This window comes from Pygocentrus nattereri, chromosome 5 (genome assembly GCF_015220715.1).
Source record: "Pygocentrus nattereri isolate fPygNat1 chromosome 5, fPygNat1.pri, whole genome shotgun sequence".
Classification (NCBI taxonomy): Eukaryota; Metazoa; Chordata; class Actinopteri; order Characiformes; family Serrasalmidae; genus Pygocentrus; species Pygocentrus nattereri.
Genome location: NC_051215.1, coordinates 33,526,010 through 33,542,047, shown reverse-complemented (window position 1 = coordinate 33,542,047; position 16,038 = coordinate 33,526,010). Strand labels below are relative to the sequence as shown.

General features: G+C 40.9%; 3 protein-coding genes across 3 annotated transcripts; all 3 read left to right on the top strand.

Annotated features, from left to right (window-relative positions):
• Positions 1–575: 575 nt before the first annotated feature.
• si:dkey-33c12.3 (uncharacterized protein LOC335380 homolog) lies at positions 576–5,037 on the top strand. Its single transcript, XM_017721439.2, has 3 exons — positions 576–1,699; positions 3,564–3,688; positions 3,883–5,037. The coding sequence occupies exons 1-3, from the start codon at positions 722–724 to the stop codon at positions 3,941–3,943; spliced, it is 1,164 nt and encodes a 387-aa protein (XP_017576928.1). The 5' UTR covers positions 576–721; the 3' UTR covers positions 3,944–5,037.
• Positions 5,038–5,696: 659 nt separating this feature from the next.
• mrps26 (mitochondrial ribosomal protein S26) lies at positions 5,697–9,218 on the top strand. The gene is made up of 4 exons (XM_017721441.1): positions 5,697–6,091; positions 7,177–7,323; positions 7,828–7,951; positions 8,837–9,218. The coding sequence occupies exons 1-4, from the start codon at positions 5,871–5,873 to the stop codon at positions 8,966–8,968; spliced, it is 624 nt and encodes a 207-aa protein (XP_017576930.1). The 5' UTR covers positions 5,697–5,870; the 3' UTR covers positions 8,969–9,218.
• Positions 9,219–10,189: 971 nt separating this feature from the next.
• Positions 10,190–15,996, top strand: LOC108441752 (serine protease HTRA2, mitochondrial-like). Its single transcript, XM_017721438.2, has 8 exons — positions 10,190–10,854; positions 11,839–12,043; positions 12,178–12,372; positions 12,530–12,562; positions 12,693–12,801; positions 12,892–12,961; positions 13,052–13,147; positions 14,677–15,996. The coding sequence occupies exons 1-8, from the start codon at positions 10,385–10,387 to the stop codon at positions 14,840–14,842; spliced, it is 1,344 nt and encodes a 447-aa protein (XP_017576927.1). The 5' UTR covers positions 10,190–10,384; the 3' UTR covers positions 14,843–15,996.
• The last annotated feature ends 42 nt before the right edge of the window (positions 15,997–16,038 follow it).

Sequence of the window (16,038 nt, the reverse complement as noted above, 5' to 3'; positions counted from 1 at the left end):
TGTATTGTGTCTCAATCAAGAAGCAGTCCAGGCTGAAACACTACTTATAACTTCAATGTGAATGGGTGGAGTGAAACTGCTATAGGCTGATTAGGTGACCTCACAAAAACATTGTGCAAAATGGGCTGTTTCTGCAGTTTAGTTTTCATATATGGATTGTATAAGCTGGGGGGTAATGGTAAGTGTTGAGATTTTACAATGGTTATATATTACATCAAACTGTATATTTCAACAAAAGCTATTGCTCTTTGATTTCCCATGATATGGGCCATTTAATGTCATGCAAAAATGCCAGCAGTTGTAAATGATTTGATGTTTAATAATTTGACTCCCATAACCAAACTGTTACATGCACTTAACATATTTCAGTTTCTGTGTTCTCTGTCTTCATTTTTTTGTCATGGAAAAAAAGAAGGCCGCCATTCTCATACGCTCCTCTGAGAAAGAGAGAAACACAAGATCAACCTTCAGCTTTACTGCACAGTCATGCACCTTATTGGCTGAGACCGAGAAGCAGCTGTGTGTGCGAGGGTGAGCCTGTTTGTGTGTCCTCTATAAAGCAATGCTGCTCTGCAGTATTTCTGAACTGGTGCAGTGCCGGTTCATCTCCACTGATGGTGTGCAGAACAAGGGGGACTTAGTAGAAAAACTTCTCAATCAAAAAATCTTCATATTACATCATTTAAAAACTAACCAAAAAGCAACTAAAAAATCCTGCATCATGAGCTTTGATCCTTTCATCTCCTCCGTCCCATTCCGGCGCTGGGATGACCACTCCAGCGTCTACCGCCTCTCCCAGAGCCCCCTCTCCTCTTCCTTCTCATCTCGGCGGCTGCTGAAGTCAGGGCCAGCAGGGAGCTGGGAGAAGAATGACATGACCGTGGTGTGCTCCGAGCTGCTGGGGCTGAGAGCTCAGGAGAGGGAGCAGTTAGTAGGGCTGAACAACCGCTTTGCCTCCTACATTGAGAAGGTACGGCACCTAGAGCAGCAGAACCGTGTGTTGCTGCTGCAGCTGGAGGCCCTCCGGCGCGGGCAGAGTCAGCCGTCCCGCCTGCAGCAGTTCTACCAGCAGGAGGTGCGAGGTCTCCAGGAGCAGCTGCGCCAGGAGGCCCAGGACAAGGCACGCATGGAGCTACAGAGGGATGAGCTGCGGGAGGCGCATGCACAGCTGCGGGAGCGCTGGGAGCAGGAGGCCAGGCGGCGTGAAGAGGCTGAGGAGGAGCTGCAGCATGCAAGAGAGGAGGCGGGAAGGGCGGCACTGTGGAGCTATGATGCTGGGATCAGCGTGGTGTCTCTGGAGCGGGAGCTGGCCTTCCTGAAGCAGGTGTTTGCAGAGGAGCAGGAGGGGCTGCGGGGGCAGCTGCAGATGACCAGCCTGAGCTTGGAAAAGAAATTGGATGTAAGCAGACCAGACCTCTCGGCTGCCCTGAGGGAGATCCGTGTGCAGTACGAGAGCCTAGCTAGGCGCAACAGGCAGGCAGCCGAGGTGTGGTACCAGGGGAAGGTGGCTAGTGTGGCACAGGTAGCCAACAAGCAAGAGGAAGCTGTGCGCTCCGTGCGGGATGAGACTGCAGAGTACCGGCGGCTGCTTCTGTCCTGCTCTGCCGAGGTGGAGACACTGAGAAATGTCATCAATTCGCTGAATGAACAGCTGAGAGAGCTTGAGGAGACACAGGGCAAGGAGGTGTCCAAGTATCAGGTATTATTCAAAGCATGAGAAAATGAAAAATTGAATTCTGTAGGCCCAAGCCTGGTCCTGGAGAACCTGTCCTGTACCTTTTTACCATTTTTCCTGCTCTAAACAAGCCCACCATCCCTGGAAGGGCTTGGGAAGTAGCTGACTAGTTGGATCAGATGTATCCGAGCAGGAAAAACTAAAATATGCAGAATAAGAGAACTTGAGGACCAGGTTTAGAAACCACTGTTGTAGTCAAACACAATCTTTTTGGAAAAAATCTACAGTGGTAAGCAAGTTTGACCACCCCCAGTCACACTGCAGGTTTTGTAGATTTTCTAAGAAAAAATGAATTAACACATCCTCTGCTGAGAAAATAAAACCTTGAATATGTGAAAACTTTCTACAAATTCTAGAGCACTATTTCTTTATCTTTGCTGAATTTAACATGCTGGAAAAAAATAAAACGTAGGCCATAACTTTTGCACAGGCTGCTTTTTGTTTTATTTATTATCCATTATGTTAAAGTCAGCATGTTAACTGTAATTGTGCATTAAAATGTGCAGAGTTATGTACTATTTAGAGGATATGTTGACTTATTTTTACTTCACAAAATTTTGATTTGACCAGAGGCAACCACAATTTTGCACAAGAGTGTAGTAATAACACAGGAGTTTCTACAGGACTTATGTTAGAATTATAGAAAACTATAATAGTTAATATATTACAATTATTATAGTATTACAACACATCACTATAAAATTATTATAGTTTCTTTAAGGGATTATAGTTTTCTGTAAGGGTAACAACCTCATTGTTACTATAGCAACTAATCCAGCCTGACAACCAGTTATTAAGGTCACTATGTCAACCACAGTGTCTTATTGACTCAGGCAACTGTAGTTCAGTAGGACATAAGGAAAATGGAATAGGAGCACAGGAGGATTCCATGCCAGAGGAAGAAGTGATTGGTATTCTATGCACTTGCAGAAGAATATTACAGACAAAAGGACACTGCAGTTCACAGAATAGTGCAGTGTCTACAGACTGCTGCACTTCTCAGTGTAAAAAAAACTCAATGAACATTGGCGACCACATCTAATGTGTGTGCCAATGTTTAATGCATTATTCATGCCATAAGATGCTGCACAATGAATGTAATACTGTACTATAAAAAAAAGCAATGGTGCTTATTTGTTGTGGCCTACATTTGAAGAGTAACATGACCTTGCATTCTTTTTGGTAATATGACCCACTGTCCACTATTGTAAATATAGACAGCAGTGAAATAGTATTGTCCTGTGTTTTTACTGTACTGAGAGTGTCAGATATTAATTCAGGTACATTCAACTAAGGATTCTGTGGTCTGCTGACTCATTCTAACAAAGCTGATGAATATTCTTACCAGCAGCTTCCACGGATTCTAAATATAGTAACAACAGGACATCATAGCTTGTCCTATTCTGGGCTGATGTATTCATTTGATAAACACCCACATGTAGGCTACTAAACGTTTAGCACAGAAGCTCTGTTATTTTAGTCAAGAACCCTTTTTTTCAGAAGCTGACTTGAACAAGTATCATGTGCAGCATCGGAATTACAGAAGCATATTACAGACAAGAGGACACTGCAGCACAGGGAATAGTGCAGTGTCTACAGACTGCTGCACGTCTGAGTGTTAACAGGACTCCATGAAAATTGGTGACCGCATCTAATCTGGGTACCAATGTTTAGTTGGACATTTCATGACATTTTAGTCCCTGAGTGCTGGTATAAATGTTTTATCCAGACAGATCTAACAGGTCTAACAGATATTTACAAGCTTTGTTAAACTGTGCTGCTCATCTGTCAGGCATAACTGTATTTTCATTAAACCTATTTTTTATAGGCGAGGATAAGTGATCTGGAGAGGGATATCTCTGAGGCCAAAGAGGAGATGTCACGGTACTTGAAGGAATACCAAGACCTGCTGAACGTAAAGATGGCCCTGGACATCGAGATTGCGGCCTACAAGTAAAACTTAATAATAAATCATTACATTAACCACAATAGATTTTTAGTCCATAGCAGATTTCTTTCTTGCTTTCATCACCTTATATGTAGAATAATATATCTGTGTAGAAAGATAGGATTACATATTTGTTCTTTTAGTTTTGTAGTTGTTTTCCCTGTTTGGTTAAATACTGCATTCATATTTCTTTCAACAGGAAACTACTGGAGGGGGAAGAGATTCGGCTAACGTATTACTCCCTGCCAGCTCTGGCTTGAGCCCTTACCTACAAATCTTAATAACCTCCATCAACACTGCACCATTGCCCTAGCTCCTTTACTTGTACCATCAACCCTGCTGCACCTAAGTGTCCAACTCCTGCTCCTTAAGCTATCCTCCTCAACCCTCTAATAACACCATATTACCACACATGATCCCTCATAAGAGGCCCAAAACCCAAACCTCCACACCCTACATATAAATTGTTTCTCTGACCAAACCTCTAACCACATAGAACCCAAACTCCTTATCCTTAATCTCCTAAAATATTCTACCTAATCCAGAGCCCCAACATCTGAACCTTCAGACATCTGACCATTCCCTCAAAATTCACAATCTACCTACATCTCTACTTTAAAGACAAACGAGCCCTTGTGTTACGCAAGAGGTACACCATGACTGTCCCCCTTCTTCTTCACACTTGAACTGATACAAGACAGCCGCCATGGAGAGAATGCTGACCGCAGCACTTGCCCAGCCAGAAGTCAATATCCTGTTGGCAAATTCTGTCAGTCAAGACTGGCCATTAAGCACCTTCTGCACAAACTCTTAACCAATTGTTTGTGAAGGTGGATGTGTACTGAGGCCATGCTGACTTTCAGCCTTGAATGCACCAACAGGATATTTTTCTGCACACCTATAACTGTAGTGAGTGTTAGAACTTAGAAGCCTGTTAGACGTCTAATTTCCATTCAGAGCTTTTGCGCTTCATTTGCTTGTCATTTAGGTTGTGGTTGATGTTTACATTTTAATATTGTGAACTTTAGTTGATTCAGTACTGAAAATGTATTTATTTTGTGTATGCGAAATGAAACTTATGTTCTAAAGAAATTTGAGCTGTTTTAGTTGATTTAACAGGCAGAAAACTGCTGGCAAATGTAGAAGACAAAAACACTACAGTAGTAACTATCTGTGCACTCTCATCTGCTTCTGTTTTGTATGTCCATCTGAACAATGTGAAACTAAGCCTGTGACTATACGATAAAAAAATTGCAGAGAGGCGACTAGCACCAGTCTCAAATCTTCCTGGTGCTAAATTTTATTACTCTGCACCTACAAGTAATACGTACTGAATAAAGCTAATGAAAAGCTCTCCCTGTGTGTGATTAATCTGTGTTCCCGTGCCATATGTGCTCTAAAAGTGCTTTACTAAGCAAGTGTCCTGTATATAAAGGTGCAAAACATGTCTAATAACCTGTATTTCCACACACAGCATTACTGCAAAATATTCCAGACTTCCCTCCCATTTCAACATTGTGATTCTTCCCAGTGATGATTCTCTGCTGCATTACAATATAGAATATAAATGAGTAGATAGCAGATCACAAAGTGAAGCCTGTCTTAAAGGGACACTCAAATAATCAAACAAAAAAACAAACGGTTGTTGCATATTTGTAAACATATCCATACAACCCCTGTGCATTTTGAAAGTGGCAGGGGGTGGGGGTGGGGGGGCAGCTGGGGGGAGTTGGGGGTAGTTGGAGGGCGGGGTGGGACACTGAATTAATAAATGGCAAATGCTTTGGGATAGCTGTTTCCAATGTTTCTTTCTGTTAACTGGCTAATGCAGACGGAATGGAGCCAAACTGAGACTGAATAATGCAATTCGCCACAGAGTACTACATAACACAGACAGCATGTTAGTTTAGGCCAGACTGCCCCTGTAATGAAGCCTAGCACGAAACTGCTTTAGGCAGCAGTTCTGCTTTTGACCATTAGGTGGTAGTAAACATCTCGCCCTTGCACTTACACTCAAACTGAGAGGTAGAAGGAGAGGTAGAAGGATCGAAATATGGCAGCCTCATGTGAAGGGCTCAATGTTAAATAGCCACGCCGTTTGTCCTCTGTGAATTCCGGCTGGACTGTAAAGCGCCTGCATTTACACTGCAGGGTGTTCTACAATCTGACTATACATAAGAGGTTAAAATGTTGGGAGCGGTGGCTCGGAGCCGGGCTCCTGTAGTTCGCCTCCTGTCTCCTCAGGCTGCTGTCCTGGTGGAGACTGTACGGGGGAGAAAGTCTCGAACCGACCCGAAAGCGAAATCCAAAGCTGGGCGAATCAAGACCCCTCCTCCAGTCGACCCGGTGGAGATGGTGGTGCTGAAGGAGCGGTTCGCTGAATACAACCTGATCATGAGAGCGCTTCGGTAAGCGAAGCAGCATCGCATTGTGTGCGAGTGAATGGCAGTTAACTGTTATGCTCGCGTTGCTTCAGTGTGCTGTCTTGGCTGTCTTGGCTGTCTTCGCCGTCGGTTTCTCTTGAACTGTTTGGCGATCTGTAACGATATGTAGTTTATGTCTCTGTATTCCAGTACATTGAATCTGGGTGTTTTATGCGTAGTACCCATTCGTGCGTTGTTCTTTTAACTTTGCAACAAAAGTGATATTTGGGAACAAAACGTAGCTGCATCCAAAATGCTATAGACTAGAGTTGGGCGATATGGGAAACTGTAATCATGATACTTCAGAAAGTTTATAATACATAGTGTGTCACAACATTTGTTTTTGACATCTGACGAGTTAGAACAGACAAACTAGTGCCACATTTTAAAAATACTATCAAAACTATGAATCAATTATTTGTATTTAACATTTCACACACTGTAGTTACTGTACTCAGTCCAGTAAAACAGCACCAATGATGCTCTTATTTTAGTGATTTTTTGAAAAAGTACTGATGATACAAATATGCTTAGAAAAGCACATTGTGACACATTGAAATGTAATTTATCCATCTATCCATCCATTTTCTAAGCTGTCTTCGGGCAGAAGGCAGGATACACCCTGGACAGGCCGCCAGTCCATCGCAGGGCAGACAGACAGACACAGACAGTCACTTACAGACTCACACCTAGGGGCAATTTAGCATGTCCAATTGGCCTGGCTGCATGTCTTTGGACTGTGGGAGGAAACTGGAGAACCCAGAGGAAACCCACACAGACATGGGGAGAACATGCAAACTCCACACAGAGAGGACCCCGGCCAGGCCCTTCTTGCTGTGAAGCGACAGCGCTACCCACCACACCACCGTGCTGCCATGTAATTTATCAAAATTACAAATATTGTCATATTGCCCAGCTGTACTATTGAGTATTTTCTATGACAATATGCGGTTTGACCACATTCAGTGGCTATGAGGTCACTTCTGCATTGGATGTACAATGAAGTTGTCAATTTTTATACATGGTACCCCATTACAGAGGTCTCAGACTGCACTGTGTTGTGTTTCCAGGATGGAGTTTAAAGAGGAGATGTTGCGTAAGCGATATGAGGAAGAGACTGGTTCTTTGGCAGAGGAGAGAGCCAAGCAGGAGGCTGAAGAACACAGATCGTTAATGGCCTGGAATGAAGCAGAAAACCTCAGACTGCGCAAAATCCGGTGGGATAAACAGACAGATTAACATTTTGTTTAACAAATAGAAAAGTTCAAAAACTGTGGACATTTGCACATCACAAGGAGTTTTTCTGTAACTGTGCCCCCTTACATGTGTTTTGGTTCTGTTTATGTTTGTTAAGTCTGTTTGTGACATTGGTTGACACCTCTTGCTGAAGTGAATAAATTTATATAAAAGAAGAGGAAGATTAATGCAAAGAAATGTATTAGTAAACTGGCACTGTCCCTTTTTTTGGAGTGCCCCAATAATGCCTCATTTTTAAGATTCTTGTTCATCAAAACTGTTAAATTGCAAAAGAAATATTAATACATTTTTACATTTTTGGCTGACATTTTCTGGTCAAGTTAAAATGTTATTGGTTATTTTACAAAATGTTCTCATTTGTACATTAAAACTCTCAATTTTAATTACATTTTAGTCAGGCAAAAATTGGTCCTGTGCATCTTACCGTGTGTGTGTGTGTGTGTGTGTGTATGTGTGTGTTTTAGTGAGCTACGTGTGCAGAAAGAGACTGAAGCTGCTGAACAGAAGAGGAGAGAGATAACAATGTTACGCCAGCAGGAGCTGGAGGACTATATCAAAGAAAAAGAGAAAGAGATTCTGCAGCTACAGGTGAGATCAGTTTACAAGTAATAAATGACACATAATGCCAGAAAAAAAGTATACTCTGATATAGTATATGTATTAAATCTAAACATTTCTAGAGTCTGTTGAAGCATAGTATTGTATAAATACTATTATACAACATTTAGTTCTGGCCAAGCAAGCTGATTGATTGAGAAGTGTTTTTTCACAAACACTGTATCACTCAGCTGGGATGCCGTTGCTAAGCAATGACTTTGACAGCTGTAGTAGACACTCAAGCCATTTGAACGTTTTTACTTCTTACTTTGTGCACAAACAGAAAATGGATACTTTTAAGATCACATGAGCCGATGAGACTACACTAAATTCCCAAACTGTCAGTTGGTCTGTGTAAGGAGCTGGAGAATGAACTGCTGGCTGTGCAGCAAGTGAGAAGAGTGAGCGGCTCATGTCTGTGACCAAATCACAGCTGTGATGTTATTTTGCGATAACACACTCCCTCTCGTGCTCTATTGCTTAAGTGTAATTCACTAATATATTACACTGTAGTCACAGGAACCTGTATGTGTGGTGCATGGAAATTAAAATATTACATTCATTCTTTCCATAACAAGACATTATTAACTTTACCCAGTAAGTTGTGTATCTGCTGTACTGTATCTGCCTCGCCTAATATGACAGTGTACTAAAGTATGTGTAATCTTGAAATAAATTAATGCATAATATGGTATCCTCTGCACCTTAAAGCTTATTATATGCAAAAGCATTTTTTAATCTTGTAGACCATTTTTTAGTAGCTGTATTGCCTTTGGGTACCTATTTAGATTGTAGTGCTTTAGTCTTATTTCTCACTCATCTACATAAATACCTTCTATCACAATCATCACATTTCCACCATCATCTGTTTTCCAGGAAGAGGCAAAGAACTTTATCACACTGGAAAATTTGGATCAGCGGATTGAGGAGGCGCTGGACAACCCGAAAAACTACAACTTTGCTATAGATAAAGAGGGACGGAAGGTCAAACGGACTGTGCTGCAATAGAGGATCCAGACCAAAACATTAGGATTTAAAAGACTGAAAATCATGCATGTCTAATTACAGCTGCTGAAAATGGCACTTGGTTGACATTTCAGTGACATCCTTTGTGGATGTGATACATTTCATTTTCAGAATGAAATGTTAAGTTGTTTTTTGTTTCAGGACATTGTCCTTGCTGTCTGAATGATTTTTCCTATTAATTCTACAATGAAAACTATGTGGGTATCATTAAACATTTAATTGTCCGTTTTCAGATGTGTTATGATTACGTTCTGTACAACCTTAAGTGGGAAGACTTTGCTTTGGGGGGCACTGCAGTGGGGTGAGCAGAGTTGTGCTCTTTTAAAGAACTGTACAGTGCTGTTTTTGCTTTATAAATGATGTGAACAGGTTATCAGTTGAGGTGATTTCAAACGAACCATGTGTGTGACGTGACTGCGTTTTAAAACAATACAACTAAGATGAAGTGACCCTTATTACTCCCACAACAGGGAAATTGCACCTCCGCATTTAAACCATCCATGCAGTGAAACACTACATACACACTAGTAAGCACACACACATTAGGGAGAAGTGAGTATACTTGCCCGGAGCGGTGGGCAGCTCTATCTTCAGCACCGGGGAGCAGTTGGAGATAAGGTACCTTGCTCAAAGACACCTCAATCATGTACAGTCGACTCTGGGGATTGAACTGGCAACCTTCCACTCACAGGGCTAGGTCCCTAACCTCCAGCCCACAACTGCCCCAAGAAGAGAAAAGATAAAAAGCTAAAGATTAGATAAAGACAAATGTTTTGAAACTAGAACTAATTTTCCTTACAGCGATGTAAGGGACAGCTGCGTTGGGTAACCTGTATAATTTTAATTTATTCTTTTAAATGTTTTATTAAAGATTTACTGTGCTAAGTTCTTTTTTTATTTTTCGTCTGAATAGCCTGAAACTTTCTTTACTCCACTGCCCTGTTGCAGATCCAGTTTAGAGGCAGTTTGCTAGAAATAAATATGATCTTTGTTGGAATTAAATTAGAAATTCTTTAGAGCTGTGTCCCAATCTTCATACTACTGCAGTAAGTAGTATGTTTAAAACAAAAACGGCATCACTGGTGTTTTTGGACGGTATGGTATGCACGGTTTGAAACGACGCCTGGGTCTCTGTCTCAATCTAACTTAGCGCGGTTTGAGACGCAGCCCATGACTTCACACCTGCGCATGCGCGGTTTTCAAGCTGCCGTGTACTTCCGCCGAAGAGTTTAGCGTTACATGTTGTGACATGTCCGTTACTATAACGTTATGACAAAGGTGGACCAGATGCTGGTGTCCTTCTCGATGAGATAACTGAATGTTCATACTGTGTTAAATGCGGCGCTTGTGAAGGGACTGTAGAGCTTATGCTGAGAGTTCTGTAAGAGCTGATGCAATATGGCACCAACTCATGTGAAAGGAGCGCTCCTGCGGACAGTCACAGGACTGCTCCGGGAGAAAGAGCCTCGGCAGCAGCGCCTGTGTGCTCTGACACTCGCCCGACATTTCTCCAGCGCCTCTTTGGAGAACCAGACAAAAGGAAATAGTCAGGTCCTCAGAGCTGCGGTGTCTGACGGACGCGGGGAGGACAGCAGTAGTGGCAGTGGAGCTCAGAGGTGCCTCCTCGGAGCTTTAGCTGTAGGAATGGGACTGAGCGGAGCAGCTGTACACTACATCAGTAAAGAGCAGGACAAAGACAGTTTCAAGAGCACATGCTCGCTCAGAAACTCTCTGCCCCACGCTCTGCTACCTGTAGCCCAGTGTGCTGCCCCATACGCTCCTGACAGTCCGCGATACAAATACAACTTTATCGCAGATGTGGTGGAGAAGTCAGCACCTGCTGTAGTGTACATCGAGATCGTAGGACGGTAAGATCTGTGTTTGACTGCTGCCACAATGTGTGTGACTTTACACTAGAATTTGTGAGGTTTGAATTCGTATTGTAGGTATAAGACGTAGACCAGACTCTCTGCGTAGGTAATCGCCTCAACTGTTCTAAGCTCTCAGTACATGTTCACTTGTTCATTCTAAATACTGTAATAGCAATAATAATATCAACAACAACTAATCAAATTATACAGCTGTTGTTATCGTGGCTATTATATGTTTTTATGTAAATTTGACTGCTGTAGATTCTTCTGTCAAACTAAAGAAGGATCTGAAAGGTTGGTTTTAAAACCTCCTTTTCCAGGAGTGAAGGCTCCCTCCAGAACGTCATTCTGAAAGCAGAATTTTTGTGGATTTAATTAGTTACTTACACCTGTCAGGCATAACATTTGTTTCTATGCTCATTGCCCATTTTATCAGCTCCACTTACTATATAGGAGCCCTTTGTAGTTCTACAATTACAGACTGTATACAATTATGGACTGTACAGTCCATCTGTTTCTCTACATACTTTGTTAGCCCCCTTTTACCTGTTCTTCAGTGGTCAGGACCCCCACGAACCTTTATAGAGCAGGTACTATTTGGTTGGTGGGTCATTCTCAGCACTGCAGTAACACTGATGTGGTGGTTGGTGTGTTAGTGTGTGTTGTGCTGGAACAAGTGGATCAGGCACAGCAGTGCTGCTGGAGTTTTTATGCCTTGTCAGTGTATAATCCGTTTTAAAGAACCATTTCATTCTTATGATGAACACTTGTGGCACACCTATCATGTTGAACCAAGTCAGCAGTATCTCCTGGGCACTCGTGACTAAATGGTTAGGTGAAAGAGTGCTGTGTTATTTGAATTTTTAGATGAAATGGGATTACTATTATTCTCTTTATGATCATTAGTCCTAAAAAAATAACGTGAATGAACGACTAGTGTAACGTTCATCCTGTTCCATTCTGATAATCATTCCTCAACAGGCACATGTTCTCTGGCCGAGATATCCCTGTCTCTAATGGTTCTGGCTTCATCATCAATAGCGATGGCCTAATAGTGACCAATGCTCATGTAGTAGCCAACAAGCGTGACGTTCGTGTCAAACTCACCAATGGAGAGACCTACAATGCCACCGTGCAGGATGTGGACCAGGCTGCAGACATTGCAACTATTAAGATCCATCCCAAGGTAACAGTGGTGATTTTGGTGCTTTAAAAATGGGAAAAGAAAGCAGGTGTGATTACAGCTTATGCTTTATATACTGAGTAAAATTGCATTTTGCTTCTGTAGCTCATGTTTGGTTCTTGTGTGTTTATTTCAAGCATCCTCTGCCAACATTGCGTCTTGGCAAGTCATCTGAGGTACGTCAGGGGGAGTTTGTTGTTGCCATGGGGAGCCCCTTTGCGTTACGGAACACCATCACTTCTGGTATTGTCAGCTCAACTCAGAGAGGGAGCAAAGAACTGGGCCTGTCCAACCCCAACATGGACTACATACAGACTGATGCTACCATAGATGTGAGTAAGCTCTTCATTGTCTACCATAGTACAGCTAGAGTAACAGATAATGGATTCAGAAGTACTGCAGTGTTTAAGCAGTTTCAGATTACAGGATTTGTAGCTACAAAGTGGAATATATCTTTTTTTCAAATTTTAACTAATTGTGTTTTTACAGTTTGGGAACTCAGGTGGTCCTCTTATTAATTTGGTAAGTTCCTCCATCATGGGTGCCATGTATTTATGTGATTGTCTGTGTATGTATGAATATATGTGAAATACATGCACTTTCCACTGAAGCAAGAAATGTGCACAAGTTTTCTGACCTTTGTTACCTTTAGGATGGTGAGGTAATTGGCATTAACACAATGAAGGTGACTGCTGGAATCTCCTTTGCCATTCCTTCTGACAGAGTGCGCCTGTTCCTCAACCGTGCTGTAGATAAAAAGAGTAAGGATTAATCCTTATTTGTCATGGCTTTATCCATTACTAATGTTGTCTTTGTAAGTCTTGTTACTTTTGTATGTATTTTTCTTTTAGAGTCCTGGTTTGGTGAATCTGAGACCAAACGGCGCTACATAGGAGTGATGATGTTAACTCTCACACCCAGGTACTGAGTGTATTGACCAACTGTCATGTAAAAGAGTAAGGACCCAGGCAGAGTTAGTCATTTCTCATGCATCTCTTTTTGCTCCTTCAGTATAATTGCAGAGCTGAAGATGCGTGACCCCTCGTTCCCGGACGTAACCCATGGAATCCTCATCCATCGCATCATCAACGGCTCTCCAGCTAGTAGGTAAGCTGGAGTAAAATGGTCTCACTGGTGGCAGGCTGCTTTAATTGTTTGACACTTAGTTTGTAGGTAAACATTTGCACTTGAATACTGTCTGGTGGTCTTGTTGAGGAAAGAACAGCTGATTTTTCATTAGAAACACACAGTTTGCAGAAGAAAATAAGCTTTAGATGCTTTATTTTAAAATTTTGTTCTGGGCTGCAAATAACAAATTTCCATACACAATCATAAACGGTCCATTATGATTCTGATGAAGCAAGAAAACAAAGTGCAGGCATTAGTTTGTCACATCAACATTAAATGTAATGCACAGTGTTTTAATTCGAAATGGAAAGCACAAGCATTATTTTTCTTTTTGCACAATACTTTTCCAACATAAAACATCTGATCTCTCTTGTAAATCTTAGTTGCCACAATCGATGGCATAAGAAAAGATGATCTACATGGCTCTTGAAAACATTGTTTCAATGAAAAGTGCAAAAACAGTAAAGGACAACTTTTTAATAATAAGGCAAAGCTAAATTAATTGGTTTGTTGTTGGTCTAGAACACCATAAGCAAGCTGATATTATCAACATCATAGAAACAGCTGTGTCATGCATGGGGCCAGTGCTTTCAAAAAGATACAAAAACAGGTTAAAAAAATATCCACTCTAAATGATGTTTTCTAAAAGTTCAGTGTCCAGTGACATAAAGCAGTTTTATTTGAGGACCGACGACCAAAATTCAGGTGAAAAAAAAAAAAAAAGTAATATGTATCCCTGGTTATAAAACCATAGAAAAGAAATGGAAATGAAAGCATAGGTTAACCATGCAGTTACAATTTCAAGATACATCTCATCATTTCAGCTGACATCTTTCATTCACTGAAATAAGAGTTTGCTCTGAAAAGCAAACAGTGGTGTGCTATTTTGTTTTTGGATTATGGGTGTAGTGTCTAAGTTACTCACTATGCTGAGCTTTTGCTGTGGATGCAGTGTTTTCTGATCATGTATAAATATAATGCAGTTGTGCCAGGTGAGCTTGGTTTGGTGATATTTTAGATCAATGTTTCTTAATCCTGCTCTCAACAAGCCTGGAACAATATCCCTGCAGCTGTTTGAAAACCTGAAAAAGCACGAAAGCTGATGAGGTGATATTTAGTTTTTTCAAGGCTTCTGTGTAATTGTGTATTCAATGTATGTTTTCTGCTTTTTACTTGACCCTGTAAGTAATTTGTACTTAATGTTTATTTTGACTGTAAATGAAATAAATTAGTAGTCTCTGGTTTTTCCATAGTACTTTACCTCACATGACTCAGTCGAAACATCTCTGATCAAGGTAGCTTAAGGAGCTATTTGAAACAATGTGCATTGAATGCTGTCTCCTAATATAATATGTGCAGTAGTTTCTCAATAGCATGCAACAAAGCCTGCTATATAAAATAACCACTGTGAGTATTTAGTTGATAGTACATGCTTTTGCACACAGCTGTAGATGGAAAGTTACTCCTGAATTTCTTGTGACCTAACCACCTGTTTGATGCGTTTTCAGATCAGGTATGAAGCCAGGAGACATTGTGTTGGAGGTCAATGGGGTGAAAGTGAACACATCAGAAGAGATCTACAATGCTGTACGAACATGTGACAGCATCAAGATGGTGGTCCGTAGGGGCCAAGACCTTCTTTTGTTGCATATGGTCCCTGAGTTTACAGAATAACTCCAGAATGACTTAATAATGCAAATGATGGGAGAACAATAGTTGAAAGAGAAAGTTCAAAAAATCATTCAAAGGTGGGAATAGAAAAATAAGTAAGTTTATGTGAGGAAGAAGGACAGAGATGTGTCTTGTGATATTTCAGAATGTTAGAAATGAGGACAGTAAAGAGTGGCTAAAGCAGAATGGAAGAACTAGTTTATTTTGTGCTAGATTAACTAGCTTGACCCCGTGACCCTGACGAAGAAGCGGCTTAGAAAATGGATGGATGGATGGATAACTAGCTTGAAGGTGTGTCATGCTGGGGACAGATCTACACATATACAGTAGTAGAAAGTGGAAATGCCATATGGAAAAAATGGCATTTTAAAGTGATTAAAATGCACTGCACATCTCTTGACAGTTATGGCATTATTATAGAAAATGAAATTTCTATTGATAAGAATGCTATAAATTGTGAAAGGAGACTAGCAAATTTGCAATGGTAATATTTATAAATTGGCTTAGACTTAAAAAAATTGTCAAGTATGAAAAGATGTACAAACTGTTGGCCAGAAAGCATTGAAAAAAAAAAACATTATTTTGTACTTTCTACATCTGGATGTATTTTTATTCTGAGAAAACCAGGCCAACACTTTGTCCACCTCGCCTTGCAGCTGTTCAGTCCACCATGACTTGCAGCTGTTCAGACAACAACAGGGAAATGGGATCTCTTCTTAAGTGATCCAGTGTATTTGGACAAAAATTGTTCCAAAAGTGTATAACATTGTACCAATGACTACAAAATAAAACTAAAAACAAAGATTCTTAATTACTGATGTACACTGATCCACATATTGCTTAGTATCTATTTTGTCTACCCCTGTATATGTGAACGAAGGTATCTCGCTGGTACCTGTCTACTGTTATCTGCTCTATATTCGTTCTAAAGGTTGATCAATGCTCATTAAACAGGAAAGTGGTATAAAAACTGCTAAATGTTTGAAATGTGAGTGGCTGAGAAATGTAGGTCTCTGCTTTTTTCTAGAGACCGTCTTTTCTAATGACCACTATGAGTGCTCTTAATGCACCTTTACATCAGTTTTTGTCATGCACACTTTGGAACATGTATCATGTTATGAAATAAAAATAAACAGTATTACAATTTTAAAATGAAATGTTAATGACTGATTTGGTATGTAGCACAACCTCCTCCTCGA